At 42.4% G+C, this 22199-nt stretch overlaps 1 protein-coding gene across 5 annotated transcripts in view; it reads left to right on the top strand.

Moving 5' to 3' along the window:
- NEURL1 (neuralized E3 ubiquitin protein ligase 1) overlaps positions 1–22199 on the top strand; it is a 151629-nt gene that overhangs the window by 77880 nt on the left and 51550 nt on the right. For all 5 annotated transcript variants that reach the window (XM_064663225.1, XM_064663227.1, XM_064663229.1 and 2 more), the window contains 2 exons: positions 11585–11826; positions 15556–15877. In XM_064663225.1, the coding sequence (XP_064519295.1) occupies positions 11585–11826; positions 15556–15877 (564 nt within the window). The remainder of the gene's footprint in view (positions 1–11584; positions 11827–15555; positions 15878–22199) is intronic.

Here is a 22199-nt window from a genome sequence, read left to right on the forward strand (position 1 = left end):
ATGGAAATAGTTTGGAGACTGTTCCAACTAAGAGCAAAGTGAGCAGTGCAATTTGCTCATGCTGAAGAAGAGAGTTTTCAGTTGATCAGAAAGAAATTAAAGTAGTAAAAAAAAAAGACATAGAAAAGATGTACAGGGTGACCGTACTTCCACAGCTACCAGTGTACATGAAGGAAAAAGCAATTACCTAAATCTGGGGACATCAACACCAGAAAATTTTGGCAAAAGATTCAGGGACCTGCTCACACAGCTGAGCAATGTTATCCTTAGAGACACAGGACTAAGCACTAAGGTCTGGAAATTCCTGGTGTCTCCCATTGTGAAGTGGAAGATCTCCATCACAAGGGCATCTGTAGCTGGGAATTGTCCTTTGGCCGTGCTGTCACTTGAGGTGTCCCCTGGCTGCTCTGCAAGAAGGGCCCTGTTGGCTCTTGCGTTTGGAGGTAAACTTTCACAGGAGCTTGTGGGCAGCCATCGGGAGAGGAGGCACACTTACACCACTGGGAGGAGGGAATGGGAGCATTTGGACAAAGCACTACTTGGGCTCCAGAAAATGATCACTACGACTCAGAAGTGCTTGTTAAGTTTTAAATCCGTGTAAGGAGCTGTTCCTGGCAGGCATGCTCTCAAGAGAGCCTGCAAAGAAAAACAGCAAGGGACTACAGGAGGAAGAGTGTGAAACAAGCATGGCTTGAGCACTGTGTTTTTAAACAAGACTATGCACAAAATGACCCAACCTTATGGTCTCTCTAAGTGACTCTAAACGGATGTTTTATATTAGGAAAAGTGCACTCTCCAAGTGTAAATGTCATGTATGATAGAAGAAAAACTATCTTTTTCTATCTTCTGAGATTCTTTAGAAATGGCATTGTAGCATAAAACTTCATGGTATGTTGTCCTGAATGATAAACACAATCTACACTCTTCAGCTGAGTAAGAGGAGAAGAAGAACAGGCTCTGGAATATATATGCTGACCTGTTCAAATACTAAATCAAAGTGAGGGCATACACATGTGATATTTGCAATAAATTCAAGCACGCAGAAGAGACAGCAAAGTTTCTGGAGATTTTACAACTGCAACCCAAAGTTGTCAACAATGTCTCTGAACTGAGAGGAATATTATGCCTTACTAACATGCACTGCTATAAGGCAGGAGCACATCAGGGCTGTGCTGGGCATAGCTATGCTGGGCATGGATATGGGTATTTGAGAAGGTGTGAAGGCAGGTGTGGATCCTGAATCCTCAGTGTGGGTGAGTGCACGAGCTCTTGAGGAAGGAGCTCTTTACTGTTTGCTCTGATCCAAGCTCACGTAGCATGCTGGTCTCTAAACCTTTTATGCCTTTGAGAAACTGATGGTATTTGAGGGTTAAAGGGCTATAATCTCAAGGATATTTAATTTTCATATTTTAGTGCAGCTCTAGAGTTTGCTGTGAGATGAATGGTGCTTTCCCTGTCTTGGAGTGTTTTCCAGGCTCCTTCTACAGGCACCCCTGCAGCAGTTCTTGTTCTCTGCCCCTGGACCTACAAATACAAGTCCAGCACCCACACCACCGTCTTGCAAATGCTATCACTGTGATGTTCCTGCTTTCTGTTCTATGTTAGGGAGCCTGTGTTGTTCCAAAGTGTTACTGTTCACTTGCCTTATTCCCAGAGTACTTGGCAGAGCCAAAGTTTCTGGAGAGAGCAAGATAGGATGATGTCTCCTGCCTGGGTCACTTGTCTTTCTCGATTAGAGGTGGTCTTTGATTAGGGAGCTGTCTAAACAAGACACTTTGGATATGGGAGATCAGAAGCAACAGGGGATTGTTGACCACTGTGTTCTGCATCCCCAGTGTATAGTCTCATGCACTGGAACGAATGGTAGAGCAGTGGAACAGTGTCCTCCATTTGCTCATCGAGATGAGAAGCATAATTCAGAAATACTCTACATAATCCCTGTCTGTTTCCACTGGTGATGGAGTGTAAAGAACAGCATCCTAATATAGTTGATTACATTGTAAATATACAGTGGAAGGAGCCTGATGTGGGCCTAATTCAGCGTCTTGAGTAAAGAGGCACATTTTTGATTTTACACAGATATAACTCAAAGAAAATTCAAGCCCTTGAGTTCAGAACCACAGCTTCTCTAACTTGCATTTTCTTTGCATGGCTTTGTCAGTAGGCTATACGATTTCTACCATCTCTTAGATTTTGGTTCTATAGATCCATTTGCTTGTCTCTACCACACTGCTCTCCATTGCTCCCCCATTCTTTCTCATCCTGACAAATTACATATAAAGTTTAACCGTGACAGGTTACTTCTGTTTCTGGTGAACTCTCAATATTCAGGCTTTTAAGTTATTACACTGTATATGGAAAATGTGCCCAGGATAGACTTTCCATTAAACTGTATTTAAATTGGAAGAGAATGCTGGCACCTCAACAAGTATTCCAGAATTAGATCCCAAAATACTGAGGCTAGTTAATCTTTTGGAAGAACAAAAAACTCTTGCTGATTTATATTTAGCAGAGGGAATGCATTTTAAAAACACAGTCTATATGAGGCCCCTTGAAGAAAACATCTTTTACACTGATTTGTAGTGCATGGAAATAATACACAGCCATAAAATATTTGCAGTTAGGCTCTGCTTTTATGTTGCTACTTTTTTGCAGTATGAACTGTCATGAACCCTCTGAGAGCGGCTGCTCTGCTGACTGTGGGCTGTGCCGTGAGACACAGCTGCCTCTGGGGCAGCAGCTTTGCTGTTCATCTCAGCTGTGCCCAGGATTGTGGGAGGGGAAGGAAAAAAGCAGTGTGCATTTAGCACTACAGTGGGAACACTCAGTTTGTTAGTATGAGGCTTTGGTTCAAAGAGGATCCAAGGTTTGTATTTGTACTGTACCCTGAGACCTGTTTAGAGAGGGATGAGGGACTGTTGGCCCTAATCTCAGCAGCACTGCTCTTAGCTGAGTGTCTGCAATAACTACTCGGGCTTAGTTTACACAATTAAAAATTTAGGAGGAACTCTGTAATGTTAGCACAGGTGTAACATGTTATGTGCATAGTTCTGACCTATACTAAGAATATGAGTATCTGGGATTATGGGAAGTGGGACAGTTCAATGGCTTATTCCAATGGACAGTTTCTGGAAAAGGAGCTATGGCAAGGAATTGGTTCATGAATGCAGTGAGTCAGAAAAGCAAACATAACTTATAAAATATACATCATCTTACAGCAAACAGTGTATCATCTTATCTTTGAGAAGATAAGGATTATCAAGAGGATGGAGCATGGAAAGTTTTGGGTTTTTTCTTGCTTCTGTCCCACCATCTGCAGCACAGACAGATCAGCCATTACCCTGGGCAAGCTGTTTCTCCTCCTCCTGAAGCATCAGATATTAGCAAAGGAGAAGATTCCTAGACTGCACATTTGCAAGAGAAGGATAAACAGAATTTTTGAAACATCCCTAAATCTTAAACTGAACTGGACTTAATCTTTCTTTCGTTAAAGACATATATTTTTACATTTCTTGTTAGACTGCTGACAGAGCCAACCTAATCACAGCACAGCAAAAATGCTCTAAATCAAGAAAGAGATCTTAGATGCTTCCAGAGCACCATCTTTCACTTTGATCTTCTCATTTCCTACTCACAATATCTAACTTAGGATAGTAAGTTAGCCTAAGTAAGCCAGAGTAAGAACAATAAAGATGCAAAATCACTAAGATGCGAAGCGAATAAAGTCAGAAGTGCCTTGCTGCTCTCAAAAACAAATAATTATATGGCATATGCAAATTGCTGCTGTCTGTGAATCATGAGAGCTTCTAGAAGCTAGTGTGGGGAGCAGTGGCTGCTGCTGATGGAGGGATGTCATTCTCCTTTCCCTGGATGTGGCTGGACTTCGAGGGACACAGCTTCTGAGGCAGCTCATCCTGCCCAGCATCTTTCAGGGGGGCTGCTCCCCCCATCTCTTCTTACCTGGCAGAAGGGAGCATATGGCTGCTTACTTATGCTCTCGCTGTCCTTATGTGCTCAGAGGACTTATGGCAGTGGCTCATGTGAATTTCCATGGGGAGAAGGCAAGGAAGGAGCCTGCACAAGATGGGCTGCATCCGCAGGAAATGGAACAGTGCCAGGGGTCTCATGGCTGTCCTCTGTGGTGTGCCATGTCAGTAACTGAATTTCTGCAAATGACTGAGAGACATTGAGTAAACAGTGCCTAATTAGGGACCAGGAGATGGTTAATGATTACACAGCATCATTACTGAAGATGTGAAATTTAAAAATTCATTTATAAGGGGAAGGAATTTTTTCTCAGCAGCCTTATGTGAATATAGAACTATATTTAGACCTCTCTTCTCATATTATCTATTCTTTACCAAAAAAAATGGGCCCGATCAGCCACCTTTGTTGTGCTTAGTATTTTTAAGTGCTTGCAGTACTGTCAGCTGGATTGTTCCTCATGGAGATGGTGTGTGTGAGGGTTTGTTTCCCCAGCTCAGTCCTGCCCTGCTGTCCTCTCCTTCTACCTCTCCTGCATTTCTAGGGTTTTCCTCACCTTCCTTCCCTGATCTGGCAGAGTCTTCTCTAGGCTCTTCTTATCCCTCTCTGGGTAATTTCAACAACAAACATTAGTTCAGCCATATCCTTCCTATAGTTGATTAACAGATCCACCTCTTGTCTGTAGTACTTACATTTCCTTTAGCCAGCCTAAATTTTTGCTCTGGATTTTTTTTACCTTTTTAAAAAATATTAGAAACAATTCAGGTTTATTATAACCGAAGCAGAGCTCTTATTGTCCTGTTACTCCTCAGCTCTTTTATCTGCTTTTCTCAATCTTTATAAAGGTTGCCTCACTCTCAGCTCTTACTGATGCTCAGCCTCAGCATTGTCGTCCAGCAAGCTTTTGTAAAGCCTCACATCCAAGTTATAACCAGGGACTTGTAAGTTGACTGTGTTCAGCCATGTGGCTGAAAAAGCCCACAGGTAATTGCTTGGTTCTCCTGCAGAGGTTGTTGTCTCTTCATGAGGAGTGACTGTTGAACAGGACACATCTCTGCTGCTCACCTATATCACTGCACATGCACCTCTGCCTAAATCCCCCCCCTTCCTCTTTCTTTTCCTTTCCCTTTTCCTTCCCCTTTTCCTTTTCTTCTTCCTTTCCACAACCCTGAAAGTCTTCTCTTCTGCCATTGACAAACAAAGTCCTGCCATGCTTGTATTTATTCCAGATTTCAGCTGTTGGACCTGTTTTCCTGCCCTCTGTCCTTACTGTCATTTTTTGTATCTCTTTTAGTAATTTTATTTTTCTCTATGAAATGAAAGTTCAGCTTCTTCAGTTTGAGGGCTCCTCACAAATTAACCACTGCCTTCCCAGCACTTATCAGTCAGGTTTGAGAGATGGATCCATTGCAAATCATCCTGCAGTCAACTCCAGGTTTTTATACTGGATAATGGGGGAGTGTGTGGTGGTGGTGGTGTGGGGGGTGGAGCTTATCACAGGTGCCTATAAAACTACCCTTGTCTTTCAGATCTGTTGCTTTAAAGATAGCTTTGTATTTCAGTCATAAAAAAAGGGACTGGTATTATCTCCTTTCATGTGCATGTGGTCTGTCTGCACCTGCCTCTTGTCTTGTAGTTTGCAATTTAAATGGAAAATCTTACACTATGTGCGAACCTACTCTCTTGATGCATCTTGTCACTGCTAAAATAGCACAGATGAAAATAAGTTATGTTTTGGCTTTGACTTCTTTTGGAGTCTTGGATGGGAGTGCTAGATCTGACCTGCTGGCTGAGATCCACCTTGTAGATACTTCCTTAATTCACTAAACTTTAACCCAAGATGCTCCATAATTTGGATTTAATGCTCTTGAATTAACCATTTTTATTTCTATCTAATGTCCCAACACCTGCAAGGCTATAGTTTGTGAAAGAACAAAGCTTTACTTTTGCTTCTTGGTCATCTTGCAATACAGAGATGAGTACTCGACTGTGGGGACAGCAATCCAGCAGGGTCATTGTTGTCATACAGGCACAGGGAGAGTTGGATATAGACTGGAGATACATTATTACTTACTCCTTCAAGAACAGCAAACATGTTTTTAAAGGCAGTGAAAATTTGCATTAATTTATGGTTCTCTTTCTTCTGTGCACATGCCCTGGGTCAGGCTACATGTGAGAAAACAAGATTTGCAACTCTTTTCCAGTTTCCACTGGTGTTAAGCTAATGTTTATTTTTAGTAAACTGTATCTCAAAGTGTGCTTTTAAGAATCCATTTGCAAAGCCTAGCACAATAATTTCATTATGTTTTCTCCTTTTGAACTTTATTAACAAATATAAAGGATTAGTGTAACTGGTTACACCGTATTTCACTGATAATTTTCAGAAATTTGCGTCCAGCTCAAGAAGCAGTAAGGATTACAAGCATTCTTCTCAGTTAATTTTTTTTCTCTCTGTGCTGCTAGTAATTATCCAGCTTTGGAAGGTCTGTGTGGGTGCACTTTCAGGGCCAGGCCTTTTCTGCTCCACCATCCATGCATCCCCTGGGCAGGGCTTCCCTTGCATTCCCCACACTCACACATGGTTTCCTTTTCTTTCTTCTCAAAATCCTTCCCCTTAAATGCTTATACAGTAAGGCCACCTGCCACATAAAGCACTGTCAGCCTCTTTTGATAATGTAATAATTTTGAAACCCTCTTCTCCATTCATAGTGCGATGTTTGCCCTGTCCATTCTTTTCACTGCCAATTGCCTGCAGCACAGGTACGTCTGTCGCCACCCAAGACCTCTCCTCCCCAGGCAGACAGGGATATATCCTTCCTGTTTGTTACTGTGTGTCAGTCTTGGGGCTCTGCTTTAAAGCCTTCTTTTCTATTTCTTTCAATTGTGAATGGCACTTATTTCACATGCTGTAAGAAGTTTATCTTAAATACCTTGCAGTTAGTTTTCAATCTGAAATTATTTTTACAGCATTCTGATAGGTGCCTATCAAGATATTTTCAACTGGCAAAAATGTATTTTAAAAAAATTAAATCCAGTAATTTCTTGCAGCACTTAAGAAATCCCAAGCCTTTTTAAGATTGTATCTAGTGTTTGCAGAGCATGAGCACTTCTGGTGAAAACCCCTAACAGGCTTTGAGATGCATTTTTCTAAGCTGTGAACTTCCACTGCTGCCTTGTATATTGTGTGTTGTATGTAGGATGTTGTTCAGGCCTTGAGATCCAGGAGACCAGGAGGGAGGGAGATGCACACGGAGGGATAATTGTGCCACCTTTGGGACAATACACTGCTTTCTCAGACGGGGCTCCAGAAAAGATGCACTTAGGAGTGGGACACTGAAGGCAGAGAGGTTCAACTGCTTAACACTGTGGTTCATTTTAGTGTCTCCTTCACCCTGGCTTACTAAAGGTTTCACAAGATCCAGTCCATGCTCTTGTGGCTCAGGAGAGCAAGTGGTATTTTACCACTTTTGGTGCTCTCTTGACAGGGCTTATGGTATTAGGGGCAGGTTGTGTTCAGGGTTGAAACCCAGTGCTGGGTGAAATAGTTCAAACAGCATCTATAACTGGGCATGAAGTGAAAGATTAAAATTTTAGAAGTGAGCAGATTCTGTTCTTTGTGACCCCGAACATGAAGCCTGGAAAGCTGTATGGGCATCCAGATCTCTGCATTTGCAGCCCTTCAACACAGAGGCTGTTTTAAGACAGGCATGATCTTCCTCTTGTGACTTTTATCACAAGGTGCCAATTTCCATAGTCCTGTCATGTTGTTACAGCTCCTACTTGTCAGGGTGAAGTTGTTTATCTTGTGGAATGGGAAGCTTGCAGTACCCTTGAACACTCTATTTGAGCCTCATTTCAAATACTTATTTGTTTGCAATTTTTGTTTCAAGCAATAACTGCACTTCACCTTTGTTAGGGGGTTGATAATTCAGGTTGTGGCACAGGAGTCAGCTGAAACAGACTCTCAGTTAATGGAATCTTGAATGGATGATGTGAAATCAGAAGTGCTTTTGCCTATTTTGCCAGCTGAAACTCAGTGTTTGTGAGTTTAATTCAATTCTTTTACATAAAATAATGTGAAACCTACTGCAAGGCCCTAGCTGTATTGTACCACTATTGCTGGTAGCAAAGGGTGAGAATGTCAAAACGTGTGGTAGTTTAAACAAGGGGATGGGAGAAGACTGGAGTCTAGGTCCAGCCTAATGAGAACAAAAACTTTAGAAGATGATTCTGTGATAGTTTTAGCCAGCTAAGGATGTATTGCTAAAATGTCCCTTTCCTTGTGTAAGTCCAGTCGTAGTTGTTTGTGTTGCCAGCTGAAGTTGTATGGTGTCTCCTCATTTTGGAGGGGACATGCTGCCCTGAAGAAGTTGAGAAAAGGCTTTTGCGTTTGACCTATTGCTTAGTGATTTTTCCAAGTAGTTATAAGGTGCAAAACCTCCTTATTAAGTAGTTGCACTTCTTAAAATGAAGATCTTGTCCGGTCCTTACCCACGTGTGTTCATCGTGCAGGAGTCTTTACTGTGTAAGAGCATTTGGGAGGAAGAAGGAGTCTCCTCCCCATTTGCATTATCCACCTGTGGAAGCTGATCCTGAGGTACTTTCTTCCATTCCTGTGGAGCATGATTGCCCTGTTTCAGTTATCTGCATTGGGGGCACTCTCCCTGCAGGCTTTGGTCTGGCATGGGTTTGACTATCACACCAAAGAAGTGTTCCTCTGACATCTTTCTCATGGAGTCAGAGAGGACCCTACAGCTCCATAACGCTGCTCCAGCAAATGCTCTGGACATAGGCATGTTGTTTTAAGAGCCTCTTTTGAAAGCTGTGGGGAGTTTTGGTGACTCCATTACCACACCTTAAAAGGGCACAGTGTCCTATGGAGAGGTGTGGCAGCTATTATCCCAGTCAGGTTATCCAGTGAAATTAGAGCCCTGAGATATGCAAATAGGTTAAAATGTGTGTGCCTTTGTGCTGCACAAATTTTTTTTGGTGAGTGACTGCTAGCAAAATGTTTGAGCTGCAAAATTCAGATCTAGATGCAAAGATGGCGTGAATTGAATGTACGTTCTCTGGTAGCTTCTTGTCTTTCACATATATGCACCCCTAGAAAGTATCAAAGAAATGTTGAACAGAAAGGACTGGAAATTATCAGAAAAAGAGTTAATCATATTTTTCTATGGATCCCTTGACTTTAAATTTTCTCAAACAATTGATTATATCCCTCTATAGATGTCTTGTTTCAGAAGTGACTGTGACTTCATATGTATTTAAAAAAAATTTGGAAGTCGAAGTTTTTACACTAGATGTTTATTTTTAATCGGTCTACCTATAAAAGAAGGGGTATAGCAGAAAAAAAGAGGCAGCTAAGAGATGAGCAATGAGGAGATCCAACAGACTGAAAAAATTATGTGAAAAGAGAGGCTGGGATGGTTTACTTTGACTATCTCTCAATGGTCTTGTCCCTACAGACAAGCATGACCCACTTGGGGAAGTGGAGTGGAGCAAGGTGAAGTCAGCCACTTTTGCTGGCTCTGGCTTATAATTTGTGATGGTGAAAAGCATCATGTTTACAGTGGTAAAGGAAATAGTTCTTTGCAAAATACCATTAAGCCTGAGGAACTCATGAGCAAGATATTACTAAAGCTGGGGACTTAACAGGGTTTCAGAAGAGTGGTAGTAAAGAACGTACTTGGTTTGCAAAAAAGCTAGTGGTACTGGAAGGGATTCAGCCTCCTGTTCTTGGGGGCATAAGACAGCCTCAAATTAAACACATCTTAGGCAGTAACCTCAGAAAATTCGGTCTGTGGGGTTGCTGCAGCTTGTATTGTCTTCTGACCACCTAGTCTGGTTCATGGGAAAAGTCAGGGTGCACTGCCCCAGGTCAGCAGTGACCTTTCCAAAGGAAAAAGGTTAGGCTTACATGAGCTGCAGCATCCTGACCTTCCCCTTGTGAAACTCCCCCTTCATGCAGTCTGTTCCTTCTAAAGGTTTCCCTCTGACCTGCCTGCTCAGGTTAACGTCTACTTTTTCTTGGTACTCTGCTCATTATTTCTCCTCCTCCATGTGTGAGGAACAGGAGAAGGAAGTTGACATATTCCACAACATTTTTAGCATCAAATAACTCCCCGTTGGTTCATGTCTCCCATAAAGCATTAATGAAAGTGTTTAAAGGTAACAGCCTGCTGTATGACCTCCCTGCTCTGCTTTTAAAGGCTAGAACTGTTGCTGAAAATGGGACGAAAAAAACCAAACAAAGAGACGAGGAGAAGGCCAGAGTGACAGATGCTGAAGTTGAATTATAATGTTCTCATCATAAACCAACATTTTAGGTTCTGCTGGTAGTTATTCACACTCACTCTGATGATGTGCCACTACAACTTTGTGTAGCTAGAAGCTAAGATGACCCAAAAGGCTGGGAGAAATAGGGTCTAGGCTTTTGTAAGCATTATATTATAGTTGCTATAGAAAGGCATAACAATGAGCAATTAATTTGTGTGAAGAATATACATGATTAGTTTCCATCATTTGTATGTTCGAAGGATACTGTTTAGTCATGCATCTTTACAGCACAAACTGGTGCATTGTTAAGGTCATATTTGCTTTAGTTGCATCATTGAGTCTATCACAGAATAGTCCTTTATTCTGTTGGTACTCTGTTTCCAAATCTAGGAGTATTTCCTCCCAAACATATGTGCATAATGTAGCGTGTGTGTGCACACAAGGAAAAGGAAGCAGATGACTTGTGTTCAGTATAATGGTTGTTTTGGGCTGGAACTGCTGCAGGCTCCCTGTTGAAAAGAAACGTGTGCGCCCATTTGTTCATGAACAAAGCCGCTGTCGTAGCTATGTTGATTGTGCAGACCACCCTACAGTCTTTGTGTAGGGTTTTGGTTAGAGAAAGAAGTAATCTCCCTCCTTCATAGCCTTTCTCCCTCTTTGCTTTCCTCACTGTAGTCATAGTGTGCTGATCAATGCCTTCATGACAAGTGGGATCTCAGCTGAGGTTCCCATCAGCAGAGGAGAGAGGAGAATGGATGGGGCTTGGTGGAGAAGTTCAGGTGGGTTACTGCTGAGTAGAGCTTGAGTATAAATTAGCAGTGTGTGTGTTGGAACTGGCACTTAGTATGGGTGGATAGGGCAGCATCCAAAGTCACATGGAAGCTGTTGGAAAGGAGGTGTGAAAGAAATGATCAAGTTGTGTAGGATTCCTCTGGAAGTGGAAGATTGTTCTGTAAGTAGGACAGCTTTGATACAGCAACTTCACACGTACTTTGCTCCAGTTTTGGAACCAATTCTTTTGTTCTTTCCTGGTCTGTGACCTCATGATGGCCTGTGATTTCAGTGCTGAGGTGCAGTCTCATTGTCATGCTTTGTACTATCAGATTGTCCAGATGGGAGTCTTCAATATTCTTGTAGTCTTTTATTGCTCAAGATGCTCTAGAAACTCTCAGTGATTTACAGAGTAAGGATTTGGCTAGCTTTTTTTCTTTGATCTATAGTTTTTCTCTGAAGTACCTCTGCTTTTTTTTTTTTTTGCATTGAAAATTACCTTGTTACTCATAGCATATTTGAAACCCTTTTTTCCCCATTCTACTTTCAGATTCCATTGGTGGGTCGTTTTCAAATTCCTCCCACCGATGCCACCACAAGCAGAAGCACTGTCTCCCCATCCCACAGTGTGGAACTCTGTCAATCAGCCCTCTGCTTTTCCATCCTCACACGAAGGGATCCCAGATCATCATGGACACAACACAGAAGGCGGTGAAGCGCCAGGCTAGCTTCTGCAATGCCATTACCTTCAGCAACAGGCCTATTGTTATTTATGAACAAGTCAGGCTTAAGGTGAGTAAATTATACCTTCCCTTTTTGCCATGGGAGCTGCTGTGAATGAATGCTGGGGTGTACCAGGCTTTGTTGCTTGCAGCAGATCTCTAGCCCTTCCTTGAAAAGCACAGTAGTCAGATCTTGGTCTTAAAGATCTGTGATCTTCATTGGTACTTCTGCTTTTGTCACTGCGATTCTTGGAGTCACAGGTACAGACTGCTGTAGAAACTGAGAACAAAAGGGAAATCCGTGTTCCAAAGACAATTGTCTTGATGTTAGACAAGAACAACAGATTAAATTGAGATTGCTTGGAAAAAGCAAGAAAAAAGGGCTGTATTGATTAGTTTGAAAGGCTGCAGCCTTAATATCTCCCTACCCGGCATGTCCTCTAGGCTTTGCTCCCTTCCTACAGAGGAGTTTTGCTGGCAGGCTGAGGGAGGTTGAGGAGTTAGTGAAGGCATTCCAGTCCCCAAGGAGCACTTTTGTTCCTGTAAACAAAGCAGCAATGAGGGCTAGTCTCAGTGGAGGTGAGAGTCAGCCTCTCCACAGCCAAGACATAAGAGATGAAAAGGACCTGGAAGTGAAGGTGCTTGCTTGTGTGCTTGGCAGGGAAAACAGAAGGGTTTGGATGAAAGGATGAAAGGAACAGTGAGTGCAGTCACAGTTACTGTCTAAGAAAAGGATCTTTCTGTCTGTCTGCTGACTGCTTTGTTGAATCAGTCACCTTACTGTGGTAGCCCAGAGAATGGAATTCATACTCCTGGTGCTGCAGCTGGCACAGGAAATTCAGCTCCTCTAACACACCATGCCTCCATGTGCATCAGGAGCTGCTTTCTCATGAAGAAACTCCTCAGTCTCCTTAAGAACTGAAGCACTTTTTAGCCCTTAAGGAACTTGGAGCCCTTTGAACTTCATCCACAGATAGTTCCCAGTCTTTATGCCCTCTAATTTGTGGGACTGCGTTTTTCTGCTCTTCGCTGATTTCACACCCTACTTTGGCACAGCGTAGGTCATCTTATTTGGCCACTTTAGTTCATGGCACATGTGAATGATCTGACTGCAAATCCTTCATTTATGCAGGAGTTTTCCAGGAGGTTTTTCAGCATATAGCTGCCAAGTCTGAATGATCTTGCTGTTGCCCATTGCTAGAGGTCACAGAGTGCTGAGACCTACAGCAGCAAGTCAGCCTTCCCTGCTTCTTCCCTTAGAGCCAGAAAAGGAGCAAGGAATAAGGAAGATGCTTCCTTTTGGACATATACAGAGATTTCAGTGATTTCTGGTTTAGGCCTGTGGGTAGAAAATCCCTCCTACGGGTTTGTTATGTTTCCTGTGGAGCTCTTCTGTTTCCATCCACAGTGGAATCCCAGAGGACTCACTCACATTCCCTAATGAGATTTTTTTTCCATGTTGGCCAGCAGTTTCAACAACCAACTGCGAAAATAATCTGGGAGAAGATGAAAGCATTGCTTTGAAGACACCATCAGAGATTTGAGTGGATTTAGTGGTTTAGGCAAAGGTTCTGGGTTATTTATTTCTTCCTCATTCTGAAACAAGGTAGCTATCTCTGGAAATTCACACTTGTTTATGACTGTGTATTTTAGGATTTTAGCTTGCATAACATATGTGAAGAATACGCATGCGAATCTGCACAAGAGATTTATAAGCAGAGCTCCTGCTGACTCCAGTGGGAAGGTCTCATGGCAGTAATCAACAGGCTTCACCAGAACTTGTACTCTAGGGATGGATGAAAATGTGAGAACATCTTTGCTTTTATGATAAGTCCATCATGTAATTGCCTCACTATTGTGTGTGCCTGTGGAAAACAGCATCTTAAATCTTACCAGCCGAACGCTAACCATGAACCCAGTCATTCAGGTCCTGTAAAGTCTTAAACTCTGTTTGGAAAATAGAAGAAAGAAGTAAGGAGATTTCATTCTATTTATTAGGTATTGTATCTCACATTTTGTTCTCAGATTTTTTTTCAGCTTTGGGAATATGGGAATATGGCTGTCAAACAGCCTCAGAGACATATGTCCCAGTATGGCTTCTTCCATGTAATTCAGGGCATTGCTAGGGAGTGGAATGAGGTTCTCAAAGATGGCACAAGGCAGTAAAGATCAGGAGCCTGAATCTCTGGAAGCAGGCATGGCTTAGCAGTTTGGGTGTCGATTCTGTCTTTTCCTCCCTTTCTGGCATCCAGTGGACCTCCCAAGCTTTTCTGCTAGCAGTGGCTGCTGAGGGGAGAATTTGGTCCATCATTAACCATTGCCTTTTTTAGCAAAACTGTGTTTCCTTTGTCCAGCTGTGTCTAATTCTTGGCAGGCTTTATACTTGATTTGAATTTGGATATTAGTTCGCCTGTGGTCAGACTGTATTGAGAACTGTTTATAGGTGCTGATTAATACATGGAACATGTGCAGCCTCAATTACCATATGAATATTTACTTCACACGGCCTGTGATTGCTGTGAAGTACTGGCAAAAAATAAATTGTACAAATGACAATGAGGCTGTATTTATCTTAGACCCAAAAGCTTTTAGGGCTTGTGGTAAATTTTCTGCAATAAATAATCCAGACTTCTTCTTGGAGAGTGTGTATTGTGTTTCCCCGTTTTGTCACGTGCATGCCTGGTTCACCCCAATTCTGCTGGGGACACTCATGATCCTGGTCAGAGGAACAAACCCCAGCAGGTTCATACTCAAAACAAGAAAATGTGAGATAAATATTCTCCAAGGACATCATCTCCATCTGGGGACCATACTAACTCTGGAAGACTCCTTACTTCCATGGGAAAAAAGTGACTTTATAACTGAGTAGTGTTTTGGATGTCCTGCATGTGTTTAGGACCTGCTGCCTGCTCCCCTCAGATCCCCTACAGTCCAGGGCTTAGTTCTTGTGAGAAGAAGCTGATGACTCTGGAGGCATCTGCGATCCATTTTCCTGCTGTCTCTCTGGTACAGAAAGGTGGATATGAGATGTGAACCATTCCAAAAACTAAAGCAGACTCTGTTCCTGACCCCAGACACACTGAGTCATTGCGTACTGACAGGTGGAGTGTAGTTGTGCACAACATGTTTTGAAAAACACCACTCACAGCTGAAATAAATAGGTTTTTCCCAATCATAAGACAACATCTATTTTTGCCTCCTAATTGGGTATTTAATAAAGTTAGATACTTTAAATTGTGCTTTCCCACACACAAGTTCTCTGCTGCAAGGCCGTGATCCAGTATGACAAGCTAAACACGGGAAAGACTGTCTTTAACTTGTCTAGGAAACCCAGAAAACTGCATGGTGGTAACTGTGATTCTGGAGTCTCTGCTTTTCCTTCAGGTCGTGAGAGACCCCATCATCTAAGAAGTATATGGGGGGAGCTCTACTGCTGCAGGTGCTGAGATAAAAGGTCTTAGGGCCAGTTTTTGGCACATTTCGGGAGAGGATGAGTCTTAAGCCGAAAAGAATTACCCTAGAAATAGAAGTGAATCATTGTGCAGCTGTAATTACATTTCACCTCTCCACGTAGATTTAATTTGATGTATGTAGTTCTAAATGTGGGCATTGTATCCTAAGTGTGCAGCATTGCTGCTTGCAGCTGAAAAAGCTACAGCAGTGTTTGGTGTGTAAAATGTTTCCTAAATCTGGTAGGGTCATCTGCACGCTGGCCACCAGTGTTTGATGCATAGAGCTGGTAGTGTTAAAGTAGATGTTCAAGTGCCAGATGCTGTTATTGCTGCTGTTATCTTTGCAGATCACTAAAAAGCAGTGTTGCTGGAGTGGGGCTCTTCGACTTGGCTTTACTTCCAAAGATCCATCGAGGATTAACCCTGACACTCTGCCGAAGTATGCGTGCCCTGACTTGGTTTCCCAAAGTGGGTTTTGGGCCAAGGCTCTGCCAGAAGAGTTTGCAAATGAGGGAAACATCATAGCCTTCTGGGTGGACAAGAAGGGACGGGTTTTCTATCGAGTGAATGACTCCACTGCGATGCTCTTCTTCAGTGGGGTGAGAACAGCAGAGCCCCTCTGGGCTTTGATCGATGTCTATGGACTCACCCGTGGAGTGCAGCTCTTAGGTGAGTACCTGGGTCCAAATGTGCAGGGATGATGCTGAACCTGACAGGGCCTGTCCCCTCTCTGGGCTGGGACAGATGCAGGGAAGCAGCTGTTGTTCCTCCCCAGAGCATCTCACAGCCTCAGCCTGGATCAGTGGGTATTTGAAACGCAGCAGGTAAATATAACACCAGTGGGAGGTGGGAAACAGCTGCTGCAGTATAGCACTAGAAGCCATCTCTAAGTAAGTGGATTTCTGCTCAGAGGTGTTGCTTTGTCAGAGCTCAGAGCCTGGAGTGTGTCATATACCTTGTAAGACTTTATTTTTATCTCATTTTCTGCTTTCCCCATGCCATAGCAGGAAAGTGCATTTTACGTGCTGTGGATAAATTCTTCCTGGATGGTACTGTTATGATTTTCTGGCTGGTTAAATGGACAGATTTGAAACATGGCTGTCTTCCAAATTACCTGAGCAACACTGTGGCTGGTTTTTCCAAAATGTTGCTTTCACAGAGGAGTTTGATTTGTCAGCATGCAACCTTAGATTCACTGGGAGGCAAATCGCAGCACTTCTCCATGTAACAGTAATTTCATGGCTCTTGTTTTCAGCATGGAAAAGGTTAGATAGTACCTGCTGATCTTCAGAAGTTGAAGTTCCTTCTGAAGATCAGAGATCTTGGCTATTTCCTGTCATGCAGTCTGCTAATCTCTCTTAGAGTGATGACTTTATGGTACATATGAAAAACTTTATTGAAACTTCTTTCTGACAGTTCTGCCTCCTTTCTGCATTCTGTGCGGTATTAAAAAATCTGGTAGCAGGACTGCTTGTAGCTACCTATATGGTAAGGAAGAGGCATGTGGGTTCTGGAGATGAAGAAATGAGACTGACTTTGTTGCAAAAACTCCTGGCTCAAGGATAGCACAAGGCAGAGGAACTGAAGAATTTCTCAGCAGCTTTTTCTTTTTTTAGGTGCAGAAAGATTTATCTTTTGTTATGAATCAGTTTGAATCAGAGCCACTAGGCAACTATTCACAGGCCAAGGTGGTGATATTCGAATTGGGATGTAGAATTTGGGTAAGCGTCACACAAAGGGTTCAGTTAGGAAGAGTTTACAAATGACTCCAAGTCTTTGGTCTATTCTTGCGAGATTTGGCACCTCCAGACTGCTCTGCCTGATTAATGAGAGTCCATAACTCTGCATTATGTGTTTCCTTTCAAAACACCCGAGAAATCATTTCCTATCCGTCATCCGCCCCTGCGTTGTCTGATCATCTTCCACATCCCCTTTCACGAGGGAAATGTGACTTTTGCCAGCCTCTGACTTACCTCCAGTCCAAAAGGCTCATGACTCTGGTGGGCATGAAGTTCCTGAATGAAGCAAGCAGCTTCTGAGTTTACACAGTTGGCATGGAGCTCAGATACGTGTTTATAGCTTGTTCCAGGAGCCTTCAGCAGGCTTTAAGCCTAGCAACTGTGCTGAAACGTCTTTGACCCCAAGTCTCTCTATCTGCATTCATTATTAAACAGCACTAAAAGTCAGAGAAGGGAAATTGTTGGCTGTGCTGCCCCTGGATCCTATAGATATACCCGCCACAACATTCTGCATGCCTGTTTTAGTGTAGCAGACCACACATATAGTACAGGACATCTTGCCAAAAACGCCTGGGACTTGACAAATGAATTTCATAGCTTAGCTACAAACATATGGTTGAATTCGGCCTGGTATGGCATGCAGGGCATCTGATAGAGGCTGGGGATGCTGCAGTGGTATGTTGAACAGAAGAGCCTAGCCTTTCAGATTCCAGTTCGGTGATTTATTTCCCCCTAACCCCAAACATGTTCCTTGTTTTTAAACCTCACTGTTTTCTAATGCCTGTAGGGTTACAGGGTCATACTGCACCTCTGCACTGCCTCCACTTGCTTTTATGTGTATTTCACCCAAGAGTCCGATCAAAAGCTTTATGATTTCTGGTGTCTTTCTATTTATTGCAGAATTGCTCCCTTCCTACTCCCAGTGATGTAACTTGACTTCCAATATGAGACTTGCCCAAAGACCTGCAGCAGTAAGTCCTGTGTCACTGCAGGGTCCCAGCTCTGCAGCAGAATGGACAGTGTACATTTATGTTCCCAAAAGTGACAACTTCCAAAACTGCACATTTTTGTTTTGCTTATCTGCATTACACTGGTAAATCAGTTCCAGCTAAAATACGGAACCCAGTAAAGCAGGAAGGTGACCAAATCGAGTGACATTGTTCCTGTCTTACAGATTTAATTGAGAGACTTGAACAAAGTGGGGGCAAAGCCTGTGAGAAATAAATGATTTGCCAGAGGTTGTACAGCAGTGACACCTGACTCAGAACTGCTGTCAGCCTTGTTGCCCAACTCAACCCTGCCTCTCTCTCTGTCTGCATCACAGGCATTGCATAACACTCTGGCATCATTAAAAAGCAACTGGTTTGTACCTTCATTTTTCATTTCCTCCTGCTTATGGCTTTACCCACAGCATCAGCCTTACTGCTAATTACCCACATGTCACTAATACTGTCAGTGCACAGGTGTATATGGCTGTCACAGATGTTCCTGAGTCCGACTGCCCTTGCTTGTGTGTTCAGAGGCAGAGCCCTTTAAGGAGCTTCTTTGCCGGCTAGATTTTGAAATAAAACAGGTGAAAAGGGCTTGCATCATCCACTGCATCACAGCCAAGGGGAATTTGAACTGAGTTGGGCCATGTCACTGCTGGAGTGAGTCAAATTGAGGGACTGGCTTAAATCCGCCTTGAAGTGGCTTCAGGGATGGGGTTCACAGTGCTGACACAGTCACAGGTGAGAGGCTACTCCTTGCCCTCCTCTACCCACATTATAGAGATGGAAAGGCTTAAATTCACCCAGGACTCTGGTCTCTGACCACCATATACTGTGGTTTTCTGCCACAGTATGAGGGCTTGCATAGAGGAGGCTGTTGCAATGGAGTGCATGCATGTTCTGTGTTTTAGGAGATGAGTTTTAGTGTAGATGCAGGTTTACATGACCTATAAACATGCCCTTATACAGTGACTCTCCTGCTGACATGCTCAACTTGCAGGCAGGATGGTGTACAGCTCTACTTCCCTTTTTGGGCAGCTAGTTTTGCACAAGTGCACTTTTGCATTCCAGGATAATTTAAAGTAATGTTTACTAGAAATGTGGCTTGTCCTTATGTTATCACTTCAACATACACACATGCTCATTCACACTTTTTTAAAAGTCCGAGAAAAATGGAATATAAGCAATCTGCTGCCTTGCTGCTATAATAAAGCATCAAAAAAAGGAAAGGTCCAGCTGTTTAAATCCTGGTGTTTTCAGAGACCTGGAGGAAGGATGGCAGCTCATGGGAACCAAATGGTGTTGTCTCACATTAACCTGCTTCTTTCAAGGTCTTGGCTAGTGAGCCTGGCATATACACTTTCTGTGGATTCACTGAAGAACAGCAAGGGTGACAGCTTCCCTCAATGATGTGTACATTACAGCATAATGTGTGTTTACAGGATTTTCCTTTACCTTTTGGTGGGGGACTCCAGGTTTGCCTGTCCCATGGTGCCTTTTTGAAAATCACCCCATTGTTTTGGCAGTGACACTGCAGTACAGGATTTCAGAATGGTTAAGATTGGAAAGGCCCTATGAAGATTGTCTAGTCCTATCACCTACTGTCTTTTCTTTCAAAGCACAGTGCATGTGCTCTAAAAGTACAGAAAAATGGGACTGCAAAGCAATTATAATTCCAGTATACCTCTCTACTCACCCTGTGTTTCCAGTGTGGTAATGTGAGGAATGGTCTACTCATTTTCCTTAGCCCCATTCATTGCTAGGATGGTCAGCAAGCAAACCCCTTTACCATTTATTACTCTGTTCACACTCTTCTCCCATCCATTCTGTATTTTCATTCATGCAGTATTTCAAAGTATTCTTGTTCTTTTACCAGCACAGGCTTTGAAAACCAAGGATAATTTTATTTAGATTGGCACACTGAGAGGCACCTGTTGAAAGCTGTCTCACCACATCTTGTAAATATAAAATATGTAAAAAACCTAGTAAGACTTTGCAAAATGAGAAAATTTAAATGCATACATATTAAATATGCATGTATTAGATTTACTTGAAGTCGAAATAATATAAATATATACTTCAGTCATAAATGTATAGACAGATCCTAGTAGAATTCACTAGCAGTGTTGTATATTATATTAGATATTTGAGAAATCTCTTCTTTCTCCGTATTCCCTTCCTAGCTTCTTGTTGCTTTATGTTTGCAATGTATCAAAAATTAAAATGTGAACTGATCCCGAATGGAAATGTACCCATCTTGAGACTCAAGCTGGTGTCTGTTTGACAAGAAGTTACACATTTTGTGGGGAAAGAAAGAAAGAAAGAAATGTTTGGTTTTTTTTTTTTTTCTCTTGTCAGTTCTTACACAGATTGAATCTCTAGCTCCAGGCCACATTTAGAAGAAACATTAAATAAGCCTCAATTGAGGTAGATTTATGGGCAAATTTCAAGTGTGAATGGTATAAGACTGATGATAAATCTAATTTATCCCATGCATCTGCAGTTTTACTGTGTGGTTATTACTATTTTATTTTCCAAGTGCAAAGCTTATTTTCCATTGCCCACGGGAATCCATTTCTGTTGCTCTTCTGACACGTGCAAATAAGCAGACTGATCTGCTGAGAGAGCTTTGCACTAAACAAAATTGGATAATCAGATATGACTGCAGTGTGTTTTTATAGGGTATTGTTGAAAGTGGAAGCTGTAAACTATTTATCCTTTCTCTGGAAGTCTGTGACTATCTGATGGAAAAGCATAAGTGCTTAAATAGAGTCCTGCTTAATGAAGGCAAGATACAGAAGACCTGCAAACAGTCAGTTGTCCCTGTTTTTCTGCATCTCCTAAGGTGAGAGAGAATTTAAACTGCTCATAAAGTTTTATTATCTGTAGCTGTTGTCTCTATGGCAGCTGCAGGAAGCTCTCTAACACAGCTACAAATATGAAAACAGTTTAATAAATAACTAATCTCTTGGCATTTTAATTAATCCCTGCTTTGCCTTAGCACCTCTGGAGGGAGGTATTTTTTCAGATGCAATAGGCACCCGAAAGTTACCCACAGCCCCAAGGCAACTCCTTGTGCTTGAAAGTCTGTCTGTCCTCCAGGTCTGCCTGTCTTGGTTGTGATGATAAGACTGCTGGACACAGCACTTTCAAGCAGATCAGAGCTCCTCTTGGCCGTGTGCATGCAGTGGGTTTTTTTCTGCTTTGTGTGTTTGACTGTAAACAGTGGAGACTTTGTGCCCATGAGCCTGGGGAAGGCAACATGCCCCTGCCCTGCCCTCCTGCTACCTGTACCATCAGCGTGGGGCATTTGGGCTGAGCAGCTGAATGGAAAATAGCAAGTAAGTCAGAACAGAGAGATGCCAAATAGAATAAGGTCTCCGAGGGATCAGCATTTCAGGCTTCTCTGGGACTCGATGAGGTGTTGAATTACAAAGTTGCACAGAGGCTGTGCATGTTACATATATTTTCTCAGCCTTGCTCACGGGATAACCTGTTGCTTTCACCCAAACCACCTTTGCCTTAGCAGGACTGCTTGGGGAGTGCAGACATTGCCACAGGTGAATAGAAAGAACAAAATCTGGCACCTAATGTGCTATTGGACACATTATATTCACAAAATGTCCACATCAGCATCAGGAAAGCCTACAAGTGTTCCTGGGTAGGAATAAATTCAGAAGGGATTAGTCTGGCTTTTATTGCCCAGACTGAGCAAAAATGAAGACTGTAACGAGACAGAATGAACAGTGGAAAAATCTATTCTGTGCTATAAAGTTCCGTTAGTTCTATTAAGCTGAAATATTGTTCCTAACACAGGCAAGAAGGTCTATATAGTAATATTTCCATGTTACTCATAAAACCCCAAGGAAATATGAAAACTCTGACAATTTTAAGTGGTGTTTACGTTACACGTATGTGTATTCTGTAGTTCAGATGCTGACACTGCAAAGGTAGGCCTCTCTGCTAAAAAAAAGTGGTGTCCTCACATTAAATATCTGTTGTGATGATTGATTTGGCTGTTGCTTTAAGGAGGTAAATGTTGCTGGTTTAGACTAAGAAGTTTATCTTGCCTTTACTGAGTGTTGGAAGTGTGGAGAGTGTAGTCTAGAAACAGTGGTTCCAATTAAAAGGGCTTTGACTTTCTTTTACTTCTAATAAAGGTATAAACTACCTGAATAATTGAATGTATACTGAATTTATTACTCAGCTATAGTTTGTTACAGAAGTTTCTAGCATAGACAGGGCCTTAGATAATAATAATAT

This window comes from Pseudopipra pipra, chromosome 8 (assembly GCF_036250125.1).
Source record: "Pseudopipra pipra isolate bDixPip1 chromosome 8, bDixPip1.hap1, whole genome shotgun sequence".
In the NCBI taxonomy this organism is placed as follows: domain Eukaryota; kingdom Metazoa; phylum Chordata; class Aves; order Passeriformes; family Pipridae; genus Pseudopipra; species Pseudopipra pipra.